General features: G+C 44.7%; 2 protein-coding genes across 2 annotated transcripts; one reads left to right on the forward strand and one right to left on the reverse strand.

Annotated features, from left to right (window-relative positions):
* Nucleotides 1-6,491: 6,491 nt before the first annotated feature.
* On the reverse strand, nt 6,492-12,545 carry LOC120959415 (protein sine oculis). Its single transcript, XM_040382784.2, has 4 exons — nt 11,476-12,545; nt 9,096-9,284; nt 8,183-9,029; nt 6,492-7,041 (listed from the first exon to the last, which is right to left on the reverse strand). Exons 1-4 carry the CDS (start codon nt 11,582-11,584, stop codon nt 6,912-6,914), a joined length of 1,275 nt encoding a protein of 424 aa, XP_040238718.2. The 5' UTR covers nt 11,585-12,545; the 3' UTR covers nt 6,492-6,911.
* Nucleotides 12,546-13,552: 1,007 nt separating this feature from the next.
* On the forward strand, nt 13,553-15,000 carry LOC120959702 (aldo-keto reductase family 1 member B1-like). Its single transcript, XM_040383303.2, has 3 exons — nt 13,553-13,854; nt 13,919-14,061; nt 14,130-15,000. Exons 1-3 carry the CDS (start codon nt 13,780-13,782, stop codon nt 14,881-14,883), a joined length of 972 nt encoding a protein of 323 aa, XP_040239237.2. The 5' UTR covers nt 13,553-13,779; the 3' UTR covers nt 14,884-15,000.
* Nucleotides 15,001-16,260: the final 1,260 nt, after the last annotated feature.

Here is a 16,260-nt window from a genome sequence, read left to right on the forward strand (position 1 = left end):
ATCCTCCCAAGCACCATCCTTTATGAAATCTAAATCCTTCCATTTCTAGCCTTCCATTTCTAGCCTTTCTGCATTCCAATTCCGCAAACCTTGATCCATCGCATTTGCCGGAAATAAGCCCCGTCAAAGCCACAAACGAAAGAAAATTGACAAATAATAACCCTACACCCTGCAGCACAGTCCCATGGCTATGAATAGAAGCAAAACCCCGGTAACGAACGAACCACCAAAGGAAGCCTCATCACCAACGGAGATCCCGGAAGCGCCTCCGGATTGCGGTTGAATCTTGGGTAGAACGGATCCGCGAATAATATGCCTGCGCCACCGCCGTTCGATTGCAGCAACCCCAAAAAGGTACGGTAGTAGCGCATTCAATCGTGCTGCATTTCGATATCCCCACGCTGACAGAAACAACGACAAATGGCAATCGCCGTACGGCGGATGTGGTGATTCGGCAGCAGCGTTTCCATAGGGTTTAGGAGACACTTTTTCCGGTACAAAACAAATCGCACAAATGCACTCTTTGGAGATTGGATGTCGAATTTTGCTAGCTTTCCGGTCTTTTCAAAGTGTGGTAGATGATATTTGAATATTTTTTTAATATTTTTAATGTAATTGCATTAAATTTTGTCAACAGTCGAGTAGAGCTACTGTGCGCCTGAAATTATGCAAAAATAATTGTGCTCCATTTGTACGCTTCCTACGCTTAATTTCTAAGCTTATTTCTACGCTACAGATATGCTGCCGGAAATGATTTTTACGACCAGAGGTATCAGTTACTGGATTGGATCGTATATAATATCGGTTCCAACATCGGAACAGGTTCGCAATTCGTTCCGTTGCGGGCAATGGCGGATTTAGGGTAGCGGGGGCCCTAAGCGGTAAAAGAAGTTGAGGCCCCCTGTTGGGACAACTCACAGTAATGGTTTGCTGGCAAGGGGGGGGGGGGGGGGGGGGGGTTATGATGCTTCGACTACCCATAAAGTTTATTTATATATTTATTTATTAATAATTTAATTTATTTATTTAGGTGTTCAACACCTAATCCCTAACTTAATTCCCCAACAGCTGCCTTAATCCGGTTTCGCCAAAATAGGAAATTAATAAAATATTCTCTTTAAATGTGTCGGTCGTTAAATTCGAATCAAAGTGATAAGACCATGTATTGAATTGCCGTGTTATAGCTAGTAACGGCTCATTGTATCCATATAAGGTATGCCTGCTCCCACCAACAAGCAAGTTATGAGAACAAAGAGGTCCCGAAGGCACGTAGATGTTGCTCTTCTCGAAGAAACAACGTCTAATTCATTTTTAGACGAATATTTTTGCAACAAACACACATTGGTTTACCTTAAAACGGTGTTTGAGCATCTATAGGCCAAGCAGAAGGCAACGCGAGCAATAACTTGGCATGGCTGTAAGTCCTCTGAATTGGTCGCTTTATAAAGCAAGACTTGTAAACTTCCGTTGTATTGCCTATATTGTGTTGAGCTTCTACTGGCACTACTGTACACACTGTTGTATGTGGTGGAATTACCATCCACGGGGCCCCTAAATTGCGGGAGCATTTCTAGGACAGTTCCACAAACGGCTTAAAATCGGGATCTGTTCCAGTATTGGTACGGATAAGGTATCAGTTGCAGCAAGTTCAGCATGTAAGTTCAGCATTAGTTTCGGAACCGATATGAGGCCAGTATTAGACCCAGAAACGCTATGGGTTCAATATCAGTTCCTGCACCGAATTGCCTCGAGACTCTTACCCCTAGTAACGACTTGACTTTGCTTTGATAATACCAACTGATGCCATTAAGTAGAAGCATTTTACGCGTGCCCTGTACGTACTTTCATCAAGTGTAAAATGTTTACTGTGGAATTTAACGCACAAAATGTTATTACATGCTTTGAAAATCTGTAACATCACCCCCGAAAAGCTTAAATTGCAATGCAAGTCAGGGAGAAGCGTCAATAAAAGAGTTATGATGTTCTCGTTACCTTTTCACCTGTTCTTATCTAGCCCTTAAAACGAGTGCTTTAAACGACCCCTTTAAAATCGTTCCCTCTATCTCTCTCTCTACTGCTCCTTCTCTCCCCTTCAAGGCGAATAAAACAGATGTTAAACATTTTATATCGCACATTTTATTGGCATTCATCATTTTGTTTGTTGCTTTTCGACCTCTGACCTCTGCATCCATAAATCTTCTCCATCGTCCCTTAATTCCCTTATCAATCAATACGATAATTACGAATACTTACACCGATACTTTATTGCGGGTGTGAACTTCCGGAACGACCGAAGCTGTAAATTGTTACAACAAATCTCCAATAATTATCAGGTGTAAATCGTAAATCTCATTCAACACATTTCTACAATCGAACGTTGCTCTCCAGTTTTACGACGCTTCCAAAAATTGAACTCAAAATTGGCAAAAAAAAAACAAACCATTCCGAGAGTAGCATTTTATGATCCACCTCGCCGCGCTGTGCCAGAAAAAACAACCCAAGGATATAAAAAGAAAAGCTACACAGATTTTACACACTCCCCACGCCATCCCGAATCGATCATCGCCATGGCAGGCATTCCACCATAGCAGACAACCACCACCTAAAATCCCCACGCCCCATTGTAGAACACTATACAGGCACATATAGCTTCCAGGATTTGTATCGATTTCACGTAATCGGTTGCAATTTTCCGTGCGCTGATTTAATGGAATCCATCCACGGGAAATAAGAGGAAACAAAAAAAGTTTTCCATCCCCCTCAAAAGGGCACCAAAAACTCGAAACAGAGGCCTTTGCCGGACGTTCGAGTGAATGTCGACTACATCAAAAAGGGAAAGATTATTTTCATGCCACAGCATGGATGCACCGATGTAATCTATCCATGCTATAGGAAACGCTGTAATAAAGGAGCTTTGGAGCTTTAGAGCTTTTAGTATTTGCTATCCAACGTAGAAACATTGTGCAACGACCTTTCCAGCTATTTGTTAGGAAGATAAACACAAATATTTTGCAGTTTTTCCCCATTTTTTGTAGCATTCAACACAAGTGCAACCCTCGCAGCACTTTCATACTAAGTAAAAGCTCAATTTTTTTGACACAAGGTACAACGCTTTTTTTCCAAAAAAGTATATAAATTAAACCACAAACATAAACAGGCAACACGATCATCAAACGGGGCGCAAGGGACTTCTCGGGGCGTTCTGGTTTAGTGATGGGTAAAGTTGGCATACATCCGGAGTCGATTCCGATCCGACTCCGATAAATTCGGAATCGACTCCGGAAGGTAGGTCCATCCGGAATCGTTCGGAATCGTCCGGAATCGCCGGGAGTTGTCCGGAGCCGTCTTGAGTCGTTCGGAGTCGTTTGGAGTCGTTCGGAGTCGGAGTCGTCCGGAGTCATTCGGAGTCGGAGTCATCCGCAGTATTTCGGAGTCGTCCGGAGTTGTTCGGAGTCGTTCGCAGTCGTCTGGAGTCGTTCGGAATCGTCTGGATTCATCCGAAATCAGCTACTGACGGAGTCATCTGGAGTCGTCTGGAGTCGGCCGTGGTTGGCCTTCGAAACATAGTCCCGTAAAAGAAGTGAACACTTAAAGTGAAAGACAAAAACACAACGAAAGGAAATGTCTGATCACAAGCTCCTGTTGACTCCAAACGACCCCGGACGACTCCGGACGACACCGACTCCGAACGACTCCGAACGACTCCGATCGACTCCAAACGACTCCGGACGACTCCGGGCGACACCGACTCCGAACGTATCCGAACGACTCCGGAAGGCTCCGGACGACTCCGGGCGGATCTAGTGATTCCATTTTGCCGAAGTTGGAATCGAACTAACAATAGTTGGAGTCGGATCGGAGTCGTGGGTGCGCTCCAGAGAAAACATCACTTTTCACCACAACAAAAAAGTCTAATTTTTGGCAAAAAACCCCTTCACAAATGGGTAGAAAGAAGTCAAGTCAAAAAAAGGGTCTCCTTATTAAGGATGGACGCGGCGTCGCGCAAAAAGAAAAGCAAAAATGGGAGAGAGAGAAAAAGGAAAAAAAGGAACCAATCCGTTTTGCTAAGATTCTAAAATTTAATTAAAACTATAGCTAAAGTAGGTTCTGCTCAAATCCTAGGAGGAAAAGATGGCACCGAGGAACAAAAAAAAACCTAAAGCTTATCGAACCGGAAACAAAAATCACACAATCACCTTTTTTAACTTGATTACGAAAACCGGAAACAAAAAAGAGTATACAGAACATTCAAAGATCATTACCATGACAACCACTTGTTCTGCGAGTAGCCAACAAAAAAAGTAGGCCGAGAAAAAAAAGCACAACAGGAAAAGCTTTTCTGCGGCCATTTCTACGCTAAACAACTAAAATAGACATTTTACTGGCATTTTTACCGTTATTTTCTACTTTTAAATTTCAAGGCCTTTTTCATAAAAGAGTCTTTTGCGCTCCGTGACTATCACTACCTGTTCAACATTTACGTGCACTTACGGAATAAGTTGATTCACTTGAAACACGCTGAAAGCTTTTTCCGCACTTTTGCCACACTTAGCCGCGCAATAGCGTCACATCGGATTAAGGTTGCGGCCTTATCCTTCATTTCCATCATCATTATCGTCATGATCGTTCATGACCGGTTTCGGGCGCATTCCTTAAACCCCAGTTTATTATCGACACTAGGCCAATGGCAAGAGAAGAAGAAGCAAGAAAAATAACCGGGACGAATGCGCTCCCACAAAGCCTCCCAAATCGGTCCAAGCAATCGTTAAAATGGGTGGTAAACGGTTTATGTCTTCAGTTCGTAAATTTGCCAACCATGTAATGGTGGCCCCGTGCCATAGTTTGTTGTTGGTGCAGACCGTATTGATTTCTTTGTGTTTTTCTTCTTTTCTCGTATATAAACCCGTATGCATACAGTGGAAAATTATCGTCCCTCAATTTGGCCCGTGTTGTTTGGTAAAAAGGGACAATTGAGCAACACACCATAGAACACTCGTAAGTGACATTCACTTCCCGACCCGTTCCCTATTTTTTGTATTATTTGACGATTTGGTACCCCTATTATCTTAGAATTCCTTTCGTCGACTCGGTGCGATCGTCTTCAGTGCATTATTTGGCTTTCTGCCTTCCGGGAACTAGTCGGCACGGTAATCCCTGCAAACCTTTTGGGTCCCCTGTCCCCTGCACCAACCGACCGACGGAGCAATAAAACATTTCGGTCGGATTCGGTGGTTTGAATGTGTGTGTGTGTTCGGAGGTTAGGATAGGGTTTTTCATGAGAAGCTATACCGCGTACCCACTCCCCCTCCCTCACATCGCACGTCATATTAGCACGGCAGTAAAGGAAAAAGGGCGAGAAAAACGGTCGTAAAGCCAGCGGGAAGTAAAAAGGTAAGCAGCGCAGTGGAAGAATGACCGGAAACAGCGCTGCACACACACACGTTGGACCGCAGCATACGTTTTTCTTTTCATTTCCATTGTTGGGTTAGAAGTAGGCAGAAGTAGTGGTTGTTGGCATCGTAGGTAGTGGAAAAACAGGGGCGTTAAAGTTACGCCGAACCCGGCTAGAAGCAACAGGGATGATTATTTGCCGTTGGAGCGGGCTCTTTTATTGTTATTTTGCCACTGCCTCGCTCATGAAAAGCTTTCTGGTGCACCGAAACAATCCCTGGACGTTTGGTATTGTACGGTATAAGTTAGTGAGTTTTCTTAAGTTGTCTGTGGGGGTTTACTATTTGTCTTTTTACAGAAGTATTTAAAACAATAATCTCTGCTTGTCGATGGTGGCCAATCAAAATGAGCAAAAGCTTTTAAATTGCTTATTTGAAACTGCATTGAAACATAGCTTGATCTAACAACAATAGTTGTTTGTCCAATTTTAACAACTTTTTTTTAATTTTATAAACAAAAAATGTTCCTGTCTTATTCCTATTGATTTTAACGGTTTTGATTTGAATTTTTCAACGCGCTCCATGAAATGTTTCACCGGTGTTGAAATATTTCAATGAAATTTCGAAAACTAAAGATCAACTGTGGTAATTTGTACCAGTAGAGTAGTGATGTACCCACAGTTCCGAACCGACGCGAGCTATCTTTAGTTCGATTCCGGAACCGTCCAGACCTATCCAGAGTCAGTTGGTACCGGAATCGGTTGAAGTTTGAGATAAGTGTCAGTCTTTATAATGATTTTCACGTTTTCGCCGATCAGCCGGCTCTGAGCAGCTCCGACTCCGACGGTTCCGAATGGTCCCGAATAATGCTAATCGAACCTATTTTCCTCAGTGATCAAAGTCAATCACACCACTGTACACCACCACTATATTTGTGTCTAAAATCTTTAATTAATCTGCCATTTCTGCACACGTGCTTTATTTTAGACTAAATTAAATCAACAACTAGGCCGTTCAGTAAACGATCTTAGTTTGAACGTAAGATTAAGTGCTTAATTTGACGCACGTATTACAAAAAAACTCATTTTCTTCATTTCTGTACAGCGTTTGACAATTTATTCAGTTTACTTTCTTTACAATTAGATTATCCTTCGACCTCTCATACACTTTGGCTTACATCCTATCCTTTTTATGCTACGATTTACATTTCACTGGCATTACGTTTGTCTCGAAATTATGCTCCGAATCATTATTTACAGCAGTTTTAGGGCGCTTTGCTTTAAGCCCATCGTCGCAGAATCGACCCATCGACCCTTCTCCCATCGCTATTTACAAAACACCCCCGATCACCGAATCAAGGCGAACGCACAGTGTCGACAGCAACCCCGATTACAACCTATCACAAAGTGATCCTCCCGAAAATCTGCAGCATGCCGCGAAACTTCCCACGGGTGCTGGCGCACGCGAACGCCTCCAGTGGAGATGGAAGTGCTGCCGACGGAACGATGCTCGACCGCACCCTTACTGCACCGCGTACATATCATTTGCGTGATAACCGTGCGCAGGCCCATAATTGGCCACATTAAACAGCCGCTGATAGCTGCCATCCATCTGGTCCGGTGTGACCGGCAGCACCGACATCATCAGATCACTATAATAGGAGGAAGAAGACAAAAAAACAGACGAATAGAATGAGTACAAGAAAGTGAAAGATACGGATTGAAATAACATTTGATCGGTTTGGCAAACGCAACACAAACGAAACGATGCCGGGATTTGAAATGGTAATGAAATGGTGCACCACGGTTACAGGTTGTTGCAGTTTCTCGCATCCTTCGATCGATCAATGTAGCCGTGGGGAATCAACACGTCGAAGATCCCCTAAAACACCAGGTCAACGATCGCAGGCGCGCGCGATCTTCAAGCTCACTCCATAATTAGGCAAACCATTAGGCATTGAAGGCTTGAACACTTTCAGGATCAAGGTAGCACTTTTGCATCTTAATTTCGGCTAATGCGATGCCGCAGGGAGTGTTTTTCGTATGCACTCCAGAGGGAAATTACGCATTAAGGCAATGGTAAAGACTGCATCCGAACACACTCGGGCACCATTATCGTACGCTTTTGTGGAAAACCAGTCAAATATGATGCTTGGTTCTCCTAATTAATATGCTACAAGTCCTTCCAGAAGGGTATTCTAGCTCGAACAACAGCTTCATTTATCTCTTTTTTTGTAAAAAACGCATAAAACATTTTCCAACTTCCAAAAAGAAGCAGATAACTTCACGCCTTTTTCCAAGCCCAAACCGTTGCACCGTTGCATCGTTAATGAGCAACAAGCGAGGCCAGCACAAAAAGCAATATCCTTGACGTCATAATTTATCGCCCCTTGACATGGTTGTCCCTCTGCTGCATCCCAAGGGTACCAAGTCGGCCCAAGCCAGCAACAAACAGGATCACCAGCTAAAGAGGCTCCTTTCGGGAATTAGTCCAGCTTGGGTTGAGAGTGAAAACATGTGTTTTTTCGTAGGGTCCTTTTATGCGTAAGCATCTTCATGGTCTCGAATCCCAATGCTGAACTTCCAATGTCCAGTTTTTCCTCAAACAGATGAAACGTTGAATAATGTTGCGAAATGTCCAATGGTTTCGTTTCCGGGAGTTACTACCGGGGCATCAAGTTACGAACTGGCCGTCTGTAGGCCCAAAAACTGTCCGCATCCTTCCAACAGACCCACACACATGTTGCACCGACAAACGCACACACACACACATACACAATCAAAGACACTTACGGTCGGCTGCTCTGAGGCGTTCGGTCCCGCTGCCGCCGGTTCTTGAACCAGTTGGACACTTGCGTCAGCGTTAGGCCCGTCTTCTTCGCCAGCGTTTTCTTCTCGTCCGGCGTCGGGTATCGGTTGCGGGTGTAGCAGTCCTTCAGCGCGTTTCGGCTCTTCTCCTTGAAGCAGTACACCGTCTCCTCCCCGTCCCAGATCGTTTTCGGCAGCGGGTACTTCTTGCGCAACCGATACTTGTCCACCGCGCCGAGCGGTCGGCCCCGGACCTTTTCCGCCTCGCGGTAGTGCGCTTTGAACCAGAGCGCTTGCAGATCGGCATGGTACTTGGGCGAGAAGAAGTGTGACTCTAGCACGGCGTACAGCTCGTGGTACAGGCCCCGATGGTAGGCGACGAGTGCACGTGCCCGGAGTAAGCTTTCATTGCCGCTGATTAGGTCGCTCGGCGAAAGGCTCCACAGGAAGGTGGCCAACTTCTCCAGGTCACCTTCCTGCTGGAGGGCTTCACACATACACTGGATCTGTTCCGGGCTGAAGCTGAAACATTTGCGCTCCAGATCGGGACCGATCGGTCCGTTGCTGGAACCGAGTGGATGACCGCCCGATGCTGCGGATGATGGTGGTTGAGGATGAGGTGGAGGTGGTTGTAGCGATTGCAGATAGGAGCTGTTATTGTTGTCCGTCCTTGGAAGCGCTCCACACGATGGCAAACCGTTCGGTACGACGGAGTTGTTGGCAAGCAGATTTCCACCATTATTGTTACTGCTGCCCGTGCTGCTACCGTTGGTGTTGTTGCTGCTCCCATTTACCAGCACACTGCCCGGGGAGCCTTCACTTATTGGTTTACCTGTAAGGAAAAGTATTTGATTAGTACATCCTCATCATGGCACCGCGTTTAGCACATACTACTTACTGGCATAGTAGATTATGTCACCGTTGTGATGCACCTGACCTTGTGGTCCTGCCTTCATCTGGTTGTAGCCCGTGTCGTGAAACTTCCGCTCCTGGTGGTGCTGGAGGTGGTACGAGTCCTTGTCAGTGAATTCTTGCAGCTTTTCCGAGAAAAAAAGCGTCTTGATCGGGTTCGAGTTGTCACGGTACACTGGATTTGGAGAATAAATGGAGAAATTGAGACATTAAAACAAGCTGATTGATCGAACGACGGAAACTAAAGGTCCTTATTTATGTCCGTAAGAAATAGAATTTTCTTATTTTCTATTATATTTACTATAAAATTTATCATACAGGGTTTCCCACGATTTATTGGCCAGTTCCTATGATTTTTTGGTGCATTCCCACGATTTTTTAATCGTATCTCATAGATTTTTGGTTCGTTCCCATAATTTATTGATATTTTTCGATTGGATATCAATACAATTGGACCAAAAAATTCTAGGAAAAATCGAGGGAACGCACCAAAAAAATATGGGAACCCACCAATAATTGATGAGAACCAACCAATAAATCGTGGGAAACCCTGTAAAGTCTTCTAAATTGGTAACAGATCTTGCAAAATTTAAACCTTTCAACTTTATACGTTTAATAGTGGTTAGAGCGTTTATCTGATGCAAAAACTGTTCTTCTCAGATGTTGTTGATATTACAAAGATCCAAGAACAACAGGTTGCATGAAATTTGCTAAAATTGTAGCTATTTTATGGCTAATATAATAATAAAATTTCACGATCATCGGAAGATTATTCACTCTTTTGATCTTTTGACTTAAAAAACACTATTTTAATAGCCTCAAAACTAAAGAGAATACACCTAGAATTCAGATAAATATGTGTTGATAACTCTGCAATATACTGACTGACAAAGGACTGACTTAACAGATTCAAAGAAGGCTTAAAAAACTGAATAAAATACTAAGAAATCGTCCAACGTCAACTCATAACAAGTATTCATCGGCGACAAAAAATGCATCAAATATCTTAAACTATCGTTTGATGATGATAAAAGCACCCCTTTCGATCATGAGGCGATCGTCCTCATGGCTGGAATTTGATATCCTCCCCGCGGAAGACTACTCTTACACTTTTCCAGCCTTACCACCGGAAGTGGCGGTAGTCGGTGCGTCGGTGACTGGCTATTGTTTATCGTAAGTTAGTCACGAGCTGGCTATTTTGTTCTTCCGTTCGCCTTTAAACAGCATTATAAATCTCTGGTCTGCTCGATTTGCCTCTCGGCAGGTTTAACAACACTTTAACAGAAACCATCATCGAACGATCAGCTCCCAACATTCAGCGGAAACTGTGGACGTGCAGCGGTTTGTTTGTTTTTATGTTCTTATGCTCTCAAACAACACACTCTCACATCGGCCCAGCATCATCCACCTCTAGACCACGGCTTTATGGTCACTTCACACAAGTACAAATCACTTGCGCTACCGATTTCTGCACTTTCTTTCTTGCGTTGCGGCTTTACGCGCAAAAAAAGCGTCTGTCTGGCGGACTCACATTTCAAAGTAAGAACTCCTTCTAAAACACAACACAGCGTGCGAGCGTGATCGACGGTCGGAAGGGGCAACATCAGCCGCTGTATGACAATGTCGCGTACGTGTTGGCGGACAGCAGCCCGCGCGGAGCAGCATAATTAGTGGGAAATTGAATGGTCGATGACAGATCGACGGCTGCCGATCGAAGGCGAAAGGGCGATGAGAGCATTATGCGGCTTCGCATTACCAATTAAAGATTTATTTATTTGTTTGTCTGGTTTTTTTTTGTGTGGAGTGTGTGGGTAGTAGCAATATCCAGTGAACGATATTTGATGATCGGAAGACAATAACATCTTTTGAAGGGCAGGATCAACTTTAAATGCAGCTTTTTGTTTTACTGATTAACAAAAAAACATTGTGATTAACGTTAATGGAAGGCTGCTCTTAACATAAATTTAAACTCAATATCATAAAAAAATATTAGCTTTTATGCAAAATGCTGATTTTTCTTACAAAACTAAAGATTTCTTTTCTATTTTATGATGTTTATAAATCCTTTCAGAAGAATAATGATAATCGTAGACAAATTCAAATGCTATTTTAAAATATCTTTACATACTAAATATAATTTATTTACCATAAAACATTCACATTGGAACTATCTAACATGGTTAAACGTTTAACTTTAATTCAATAGCTATATTAGATAGAAAAAAATAATAAAATAGAAAACAAGAACACAAGCAAACAAACTGAATCGATGAAAACGAATTAAAACTCTCAATTCAACAATGACTAAAGTTCCTAAATAATTAAAGAAAAATTTTAAACAGATCCTTGCTTGTTTGTTTGCATACCTCCTTGGCTCATATAAATTGCTTGTCCATGATTGAATCCGCCGACGCCATCCGATCCACCGGAGCTAGAATCCAGATCCGCCAGGGGCGATAATCCTGAGGTATCCATTGTGACAAAACGCTCTTTTTAACAGCCTTTTTAACAGCTAACTGATTGTTCTACCAAAGATGAACAATGTTACATGAATCGATTGCTTCAATTTAATGTTCTTGGAACATTTAACTGTTTTCTTTCATGCTCAAACGCTTAACATGTGAAGGATAAACACCACTGTTTAACACTGCTCCAGTTTTGTCGATTTTAACTGATTCTACTAACTCTTTAACACAATTTACCAACACCCATAAACATTCTCAGACACTCTGTGTTTAAAATTAGTTATCTGCCTAATGACACTCTACATGCATCTCTGCATCAAACGCAACACCACACACCAAACCATAAGGACGAACCAAACCCGCACGCGACACGGAACCGCACCGATCAGCGCGAAATTGCATACTGAGACCGCACCTCCGAAACTGAAACGGCATCAGGCTTCTCCTTTGCCCGTCTACAACATCTTTCTCTCCCTTTCTCTCTCTCTCTCCCTCTCTCTCTCCCTCTCGCTCTCTTTCTCGCTTCTTCCTTCCCCACCGCGCACCCCAGCTGCCGAGCCAGGCAGGCTCTGCCATTCATAAAACACGCATAAAGAACATGGTGTTGAGGCACCTCGCTACCGCCTCAAGGGTTACAACAGGGACCGTCGTGTACGTCTCGCCATCATCGCCATTTCCCTTCGTACCTTCGTCCCTTTTCTGTTCGTTTCTGACCACTGCGTCACCCCGCCGCTGTTCGTGCTGTCCCGTTTCGTTCCGTGGCCGGGATGAAAGAATGCTGTCCTACTGTCTGTTCCACGCGCTGTAGCTTCCGAACGGGGTCCGTAAGGGCTCAGTTTACAAAATTTTAGGTCGCTCAGCATAAAAGCGCATAGCTGGAGAATGGGGCGAACCGAAACATCCTGAGAGGGAGATAGTGAGGAAGAGAGAGAGAGAGAGAGAGAGAGAGAGAGAGAGAGAGAGAGATGCGAAAGCTGGAATGATGTTCTAAAGACACTAAAAAATGTTGCAAAAACGATGAAGACATACAGCGTTTGTTATGCTGTTTTAAACCATTTTAGTATTAAATTGCACAAAACACAACACGTGCTCGGTAGAATATGTGTAAACATATTCCTATTTAAAAAAAAAACTTACTTTTGTGCTAACATTTCTAATTTCATTTTGTAATCTCACCCTCGAAAACGTCTTAAGAAACGCTGAAGAAGCAGCGGCAGCAGCAGCAACACTAAACGGTCGCCATGGTAATGACAATGTTTTCATGCTGCGCATGTTGCGCAATTCTTTACACTTTTCGCACGCAGAGAAAGAAAGAGAGAGAGAGAGAGAGAGAATAATTTTGCAAACGGTAAGGACAATTCTCTGTTAGCTCCGCCCACTTTAAGGATGCTGTGTGTGTGCGCTGTCGTCAGCTTCATCCTTTCTACACCGCTGGCACACGCTTCTCTTTGCATTGCCGGCTGCAGCTTGTTTATTATTTTAATCATACAAATTATTATACCACCATTATTTTTTGCGCTCCCCAATCCGGCTCGTCGCTGGAAACAGCTGTAACAGTGCTTTTGTTGCTGTTTTTTTTATTTATACAACCGGTGTGCAACACAAACTGCCACTGAATAGCCTTGAGCGGAACGTTTTCTGAAAGCGATACACGCCCAAAGTAATTATTTTAATGAAGTGCAATTTTCTAATGCTCGGAACAAACAGTTCACCAGTCCAGAAGCAAAGATTTAGAATCTTTATGGGAGCCGTTTTCTGGAGAAAAAAAGGGTGGACTGCACTGTATTTGTTTAATTGGAGGGGAAGATTTCTATACTATAATATCTAATATGTCGTCTATTACTCGATAAAACATTTAAAACATATTGCTAGTTAGTCAATAATACGTCAATCACACATAGCTATACAACTGCATCCTTATTTGAGCATTTCAACAATTACAACACATTCAGCTATGATGCTATGCTTACAGTATCATCAACACGTCATCAAACAACGTCATTTTTATTGAGTCACTAGGCAACGTTGCCTGTTCCCGCTTGAACTTGGCAACAGTTTAGCGAACGGGCGTTGGCATCGAGCCATCATCCAACCTATTTGCAGCCGCCGATCTTTACGCGATCGTTGTCAGTCGATTATTGTACTGCAGTGAGTTAAGTACTACACTCAAGCGATCCTCCGCAAAACCGAGACCTAGAGACATTGATGGCTCCAAAAATCCCGACTGTATTCTTCAAAAATGGATCTCCAATACCAGCGCTGGGTCTCGGGACCTGGAACGTAAGTCAGTGAGGCCTCAATGATGCATTATTCTAAACGGTAATGTTCTTTTCCTTCTCTACAGTCACCCCCCGGCCAGGTGACACAAGCGGTGAAAGATGCAATCGACGTCGGCTACCGACACATCGACTGTGCGCACGTCTACGAGAACGAGCATGAAGTAGGCGCTGGGATAGCGGCCAAAGTCGCACAAGGAAACGTCAAGCGGTAAACGTCAAGCGCTTCCCCAAGCATTGGTTTTTTCCTAATGTACTCTCTGTTTTTTGCATTTTCAGGGAAGATCTTTTCATCACAAGTAAACTATGGAACACATACCACCGACCGGACCTGGTCAAGGGAGCACTTCAAGCGACGCTACGCAATCTCAACCTCAAATATCTCGACCTGTACCTCATCCACTGGCCGGTAGCGTACCGCGAAGGTGACGTACTATTCCCGCTCCGTCCCGACGGCAAGCGGGTGCACTTTTCCGACGTAGACTACATCGATACATGGCCCGCAATGGAACGGTTGGTAGAGGCAGGGCTGGTACGCAATATCGGACTATCGAACTTTAACGTGCAGCAGGTGCAGCGCGTACTAGACGTGGCCCGTATCCCGCCGGCCACCAATCAAATCGAATGCCACCCATACCTGCATCAGGCGAGTTTGACCGAGTTCTGCAAACGACACGACGTCACCATTACAGCGTACAGTCCGTTGGGATCACCGGCCCGACCTTGGGTGAAGCAGAACGATCCAGTCCTCCTGGAAGATGCCGTCGTACAGCGGCTCGCCCAGAAGCACTCCAAAACACCCTCCCAGATACTGATCCGCTACCAGAACCAGCTGGGCCACGTGGTAATACCAAAGTCCGTTAGCCGGCAGCGCATCGCCTCCAATGCGGACGTGTTTGGGTTCGAGCTGGACGCGGCCGATCTGCAACAGCTTGCCGGGCTCGAGCGCAACGGTCGCATCTGTCCGGAGTCGTTCAGCTTCGGCCATCCACACCATCCCTTCGAGGCAGAGTTCCGCAAAGGTCGCCGATGAAAGCGATAACTCCATTTCACATTAACAAGCGCGCGCCCGTTGGCTTAACGATATTAACGATTTTTATGTTGTGTTTAATAAATTGCAAACGCACCCATATGGCCGTGGTGGTGAGGCTTTTCGCGCACGCTTGATGACTCGAGCGACTTCTTGCGGGAAGCAAACGGGCCCCAAAAAACTCATTACCTGTCACGAACGTAACGGCACTTTGGACGACTCATATTTCGCTCATTGATTTATCATCCAATTCATGGCAAACGCGCACCGTACACGTATGGCGTCGTGTCCAGTATGTGCGCCGTGGCCTAATGTCTTCCATATTTTTTGCTGAACATAAAGCGGAAAAGGAGCACATCACACGAAAGGCCACCCGAAAGGGGACATAATTTTGCGCCTCACACATACGCCATCGCTTCCGCCATCGGCAAACGCAAAACGGAACCCTCGCTCGTGCGCATTGATGATGAAGTTTCGCTGGGAGCCGGGCATGTTCTACCCAATTTCCGGTTAGTTCATGGCCGAAGGGAGTGGCCTATCAATTCCCCTGTTTTTTCTGGGATATTCAGGCGACATCGCTCCAGCAAAAATGAGAAGACGACTGCTTGGCTACTGGACCCGGTGTGCTTGTGTGTACTGGAAAATGACCAAATTCTCATCCACAAACTGTCCATTAGACTACATGGCTATATCCACTGCACAGAACTGCGTAATTTTAGCAACCCGCTTCCCCACCGCAAGGTGCCCACTGCTGTCCTCAATCAGTGCCCGGGAAAATTTAGGCTTCAAAATTGCGCAACTACCAGGATGGGTGGAAAAAAGGGCAGCCTTCGGAACCGATTTTGGAAGTCCCGTTATCCCGACGACAACGCCATCACATTTCCATTTTTAACATGCCAACCATCACCCTCCCCGCTCCAATGGAGGAGTCAAATTTGTGCAAAGTAGGCGAACGCGAAGTCGTACTTCTGGGGCTGGGGCTCCCTAAATAAACATCCAAGTTGGCCAATGGCGGCTACTGCTTCGTTTGTTCCTGTTGTCCCCTGTTGGTTTCCAATAGTTCAGCTAGCACGGGAATGGTGGCATCACGTTTCGCCCGACAAATTGGCGTTTCGAGTTGTTTCTGCTGAGTGGTCGGAGCAGGCCCGACGGAGGTCTAGACTGTTTGGGGAAGCGGTGGTCTAGGAGGGGGCACAAATCGAAGTGGAAAAAGGGACCAAAGAGACACACGTGTCAGAAATTGCATTCGAAACAAATGCGATCAAGTGCATCAAAGTACGCGCCGGTTTCGAACGCCGATCGTTTGTTGTTTGTTGCGCGAAGCAAAACAGGACACAAACAGCACACCATTATGAAACCTGACTTTGAACTGGAAGCGAA

Source organism: Anopheles coluzzii, chromosome 3 (genome assembly GCF_943734685.1).
Source record: "Anopheles coluzzii chromosome 3, AcolN3, whole genome shotgun sequence".
NCBI lineage: Eukaryota > Metazoa > Arthropoda > Insecta > Diptera > Culicidae > Anopheles > Anopheles coluzzii.

Coding starts and splice junctions, on each gene's coding strand:
- LOC120959702 (XM_040383303.2), top strand. CDS start 13,780: ATGGCTCCAAAAATCCCGACTGTATTCTTCAAAAATGGATCTCCAATA. Junction 13,855..13,918: donor TGGGTCTCGGGACCTGGAAC/GTAAGTCAGTGA, acceptor CCTTCTCTACAG/TCACCCCCCGGCCAGGTGAC. Junction 14,062..14,129: donor GCACAAGGAAACGTCAAGCG/GTAAACGTCAAG, acceptor TTGCATTTTCAG/GGAAGATCTTTTCATCACAA.
- LOC120959415 (XM_040382784.2), bottom strand. CDS start 11,584: ATGGATACCTCAGGATTATCGCCCCTGGCGGATCTGGATTCTAGCTCC. Junction 9,285..11,475: donor AATTTATATGAGCCAAGGAG/GTATGCAAACAA, acceptor CTCCAAATCCAG/TGTACCGTGACAACTCGAAC. Junction 7,042..8,182: donor ACGCCTCAGAGCAGCCGACC/GTAAGTGTCTTT, acceptor CTCCTATTATAG/TGATCTGATGATGTCGGTGC.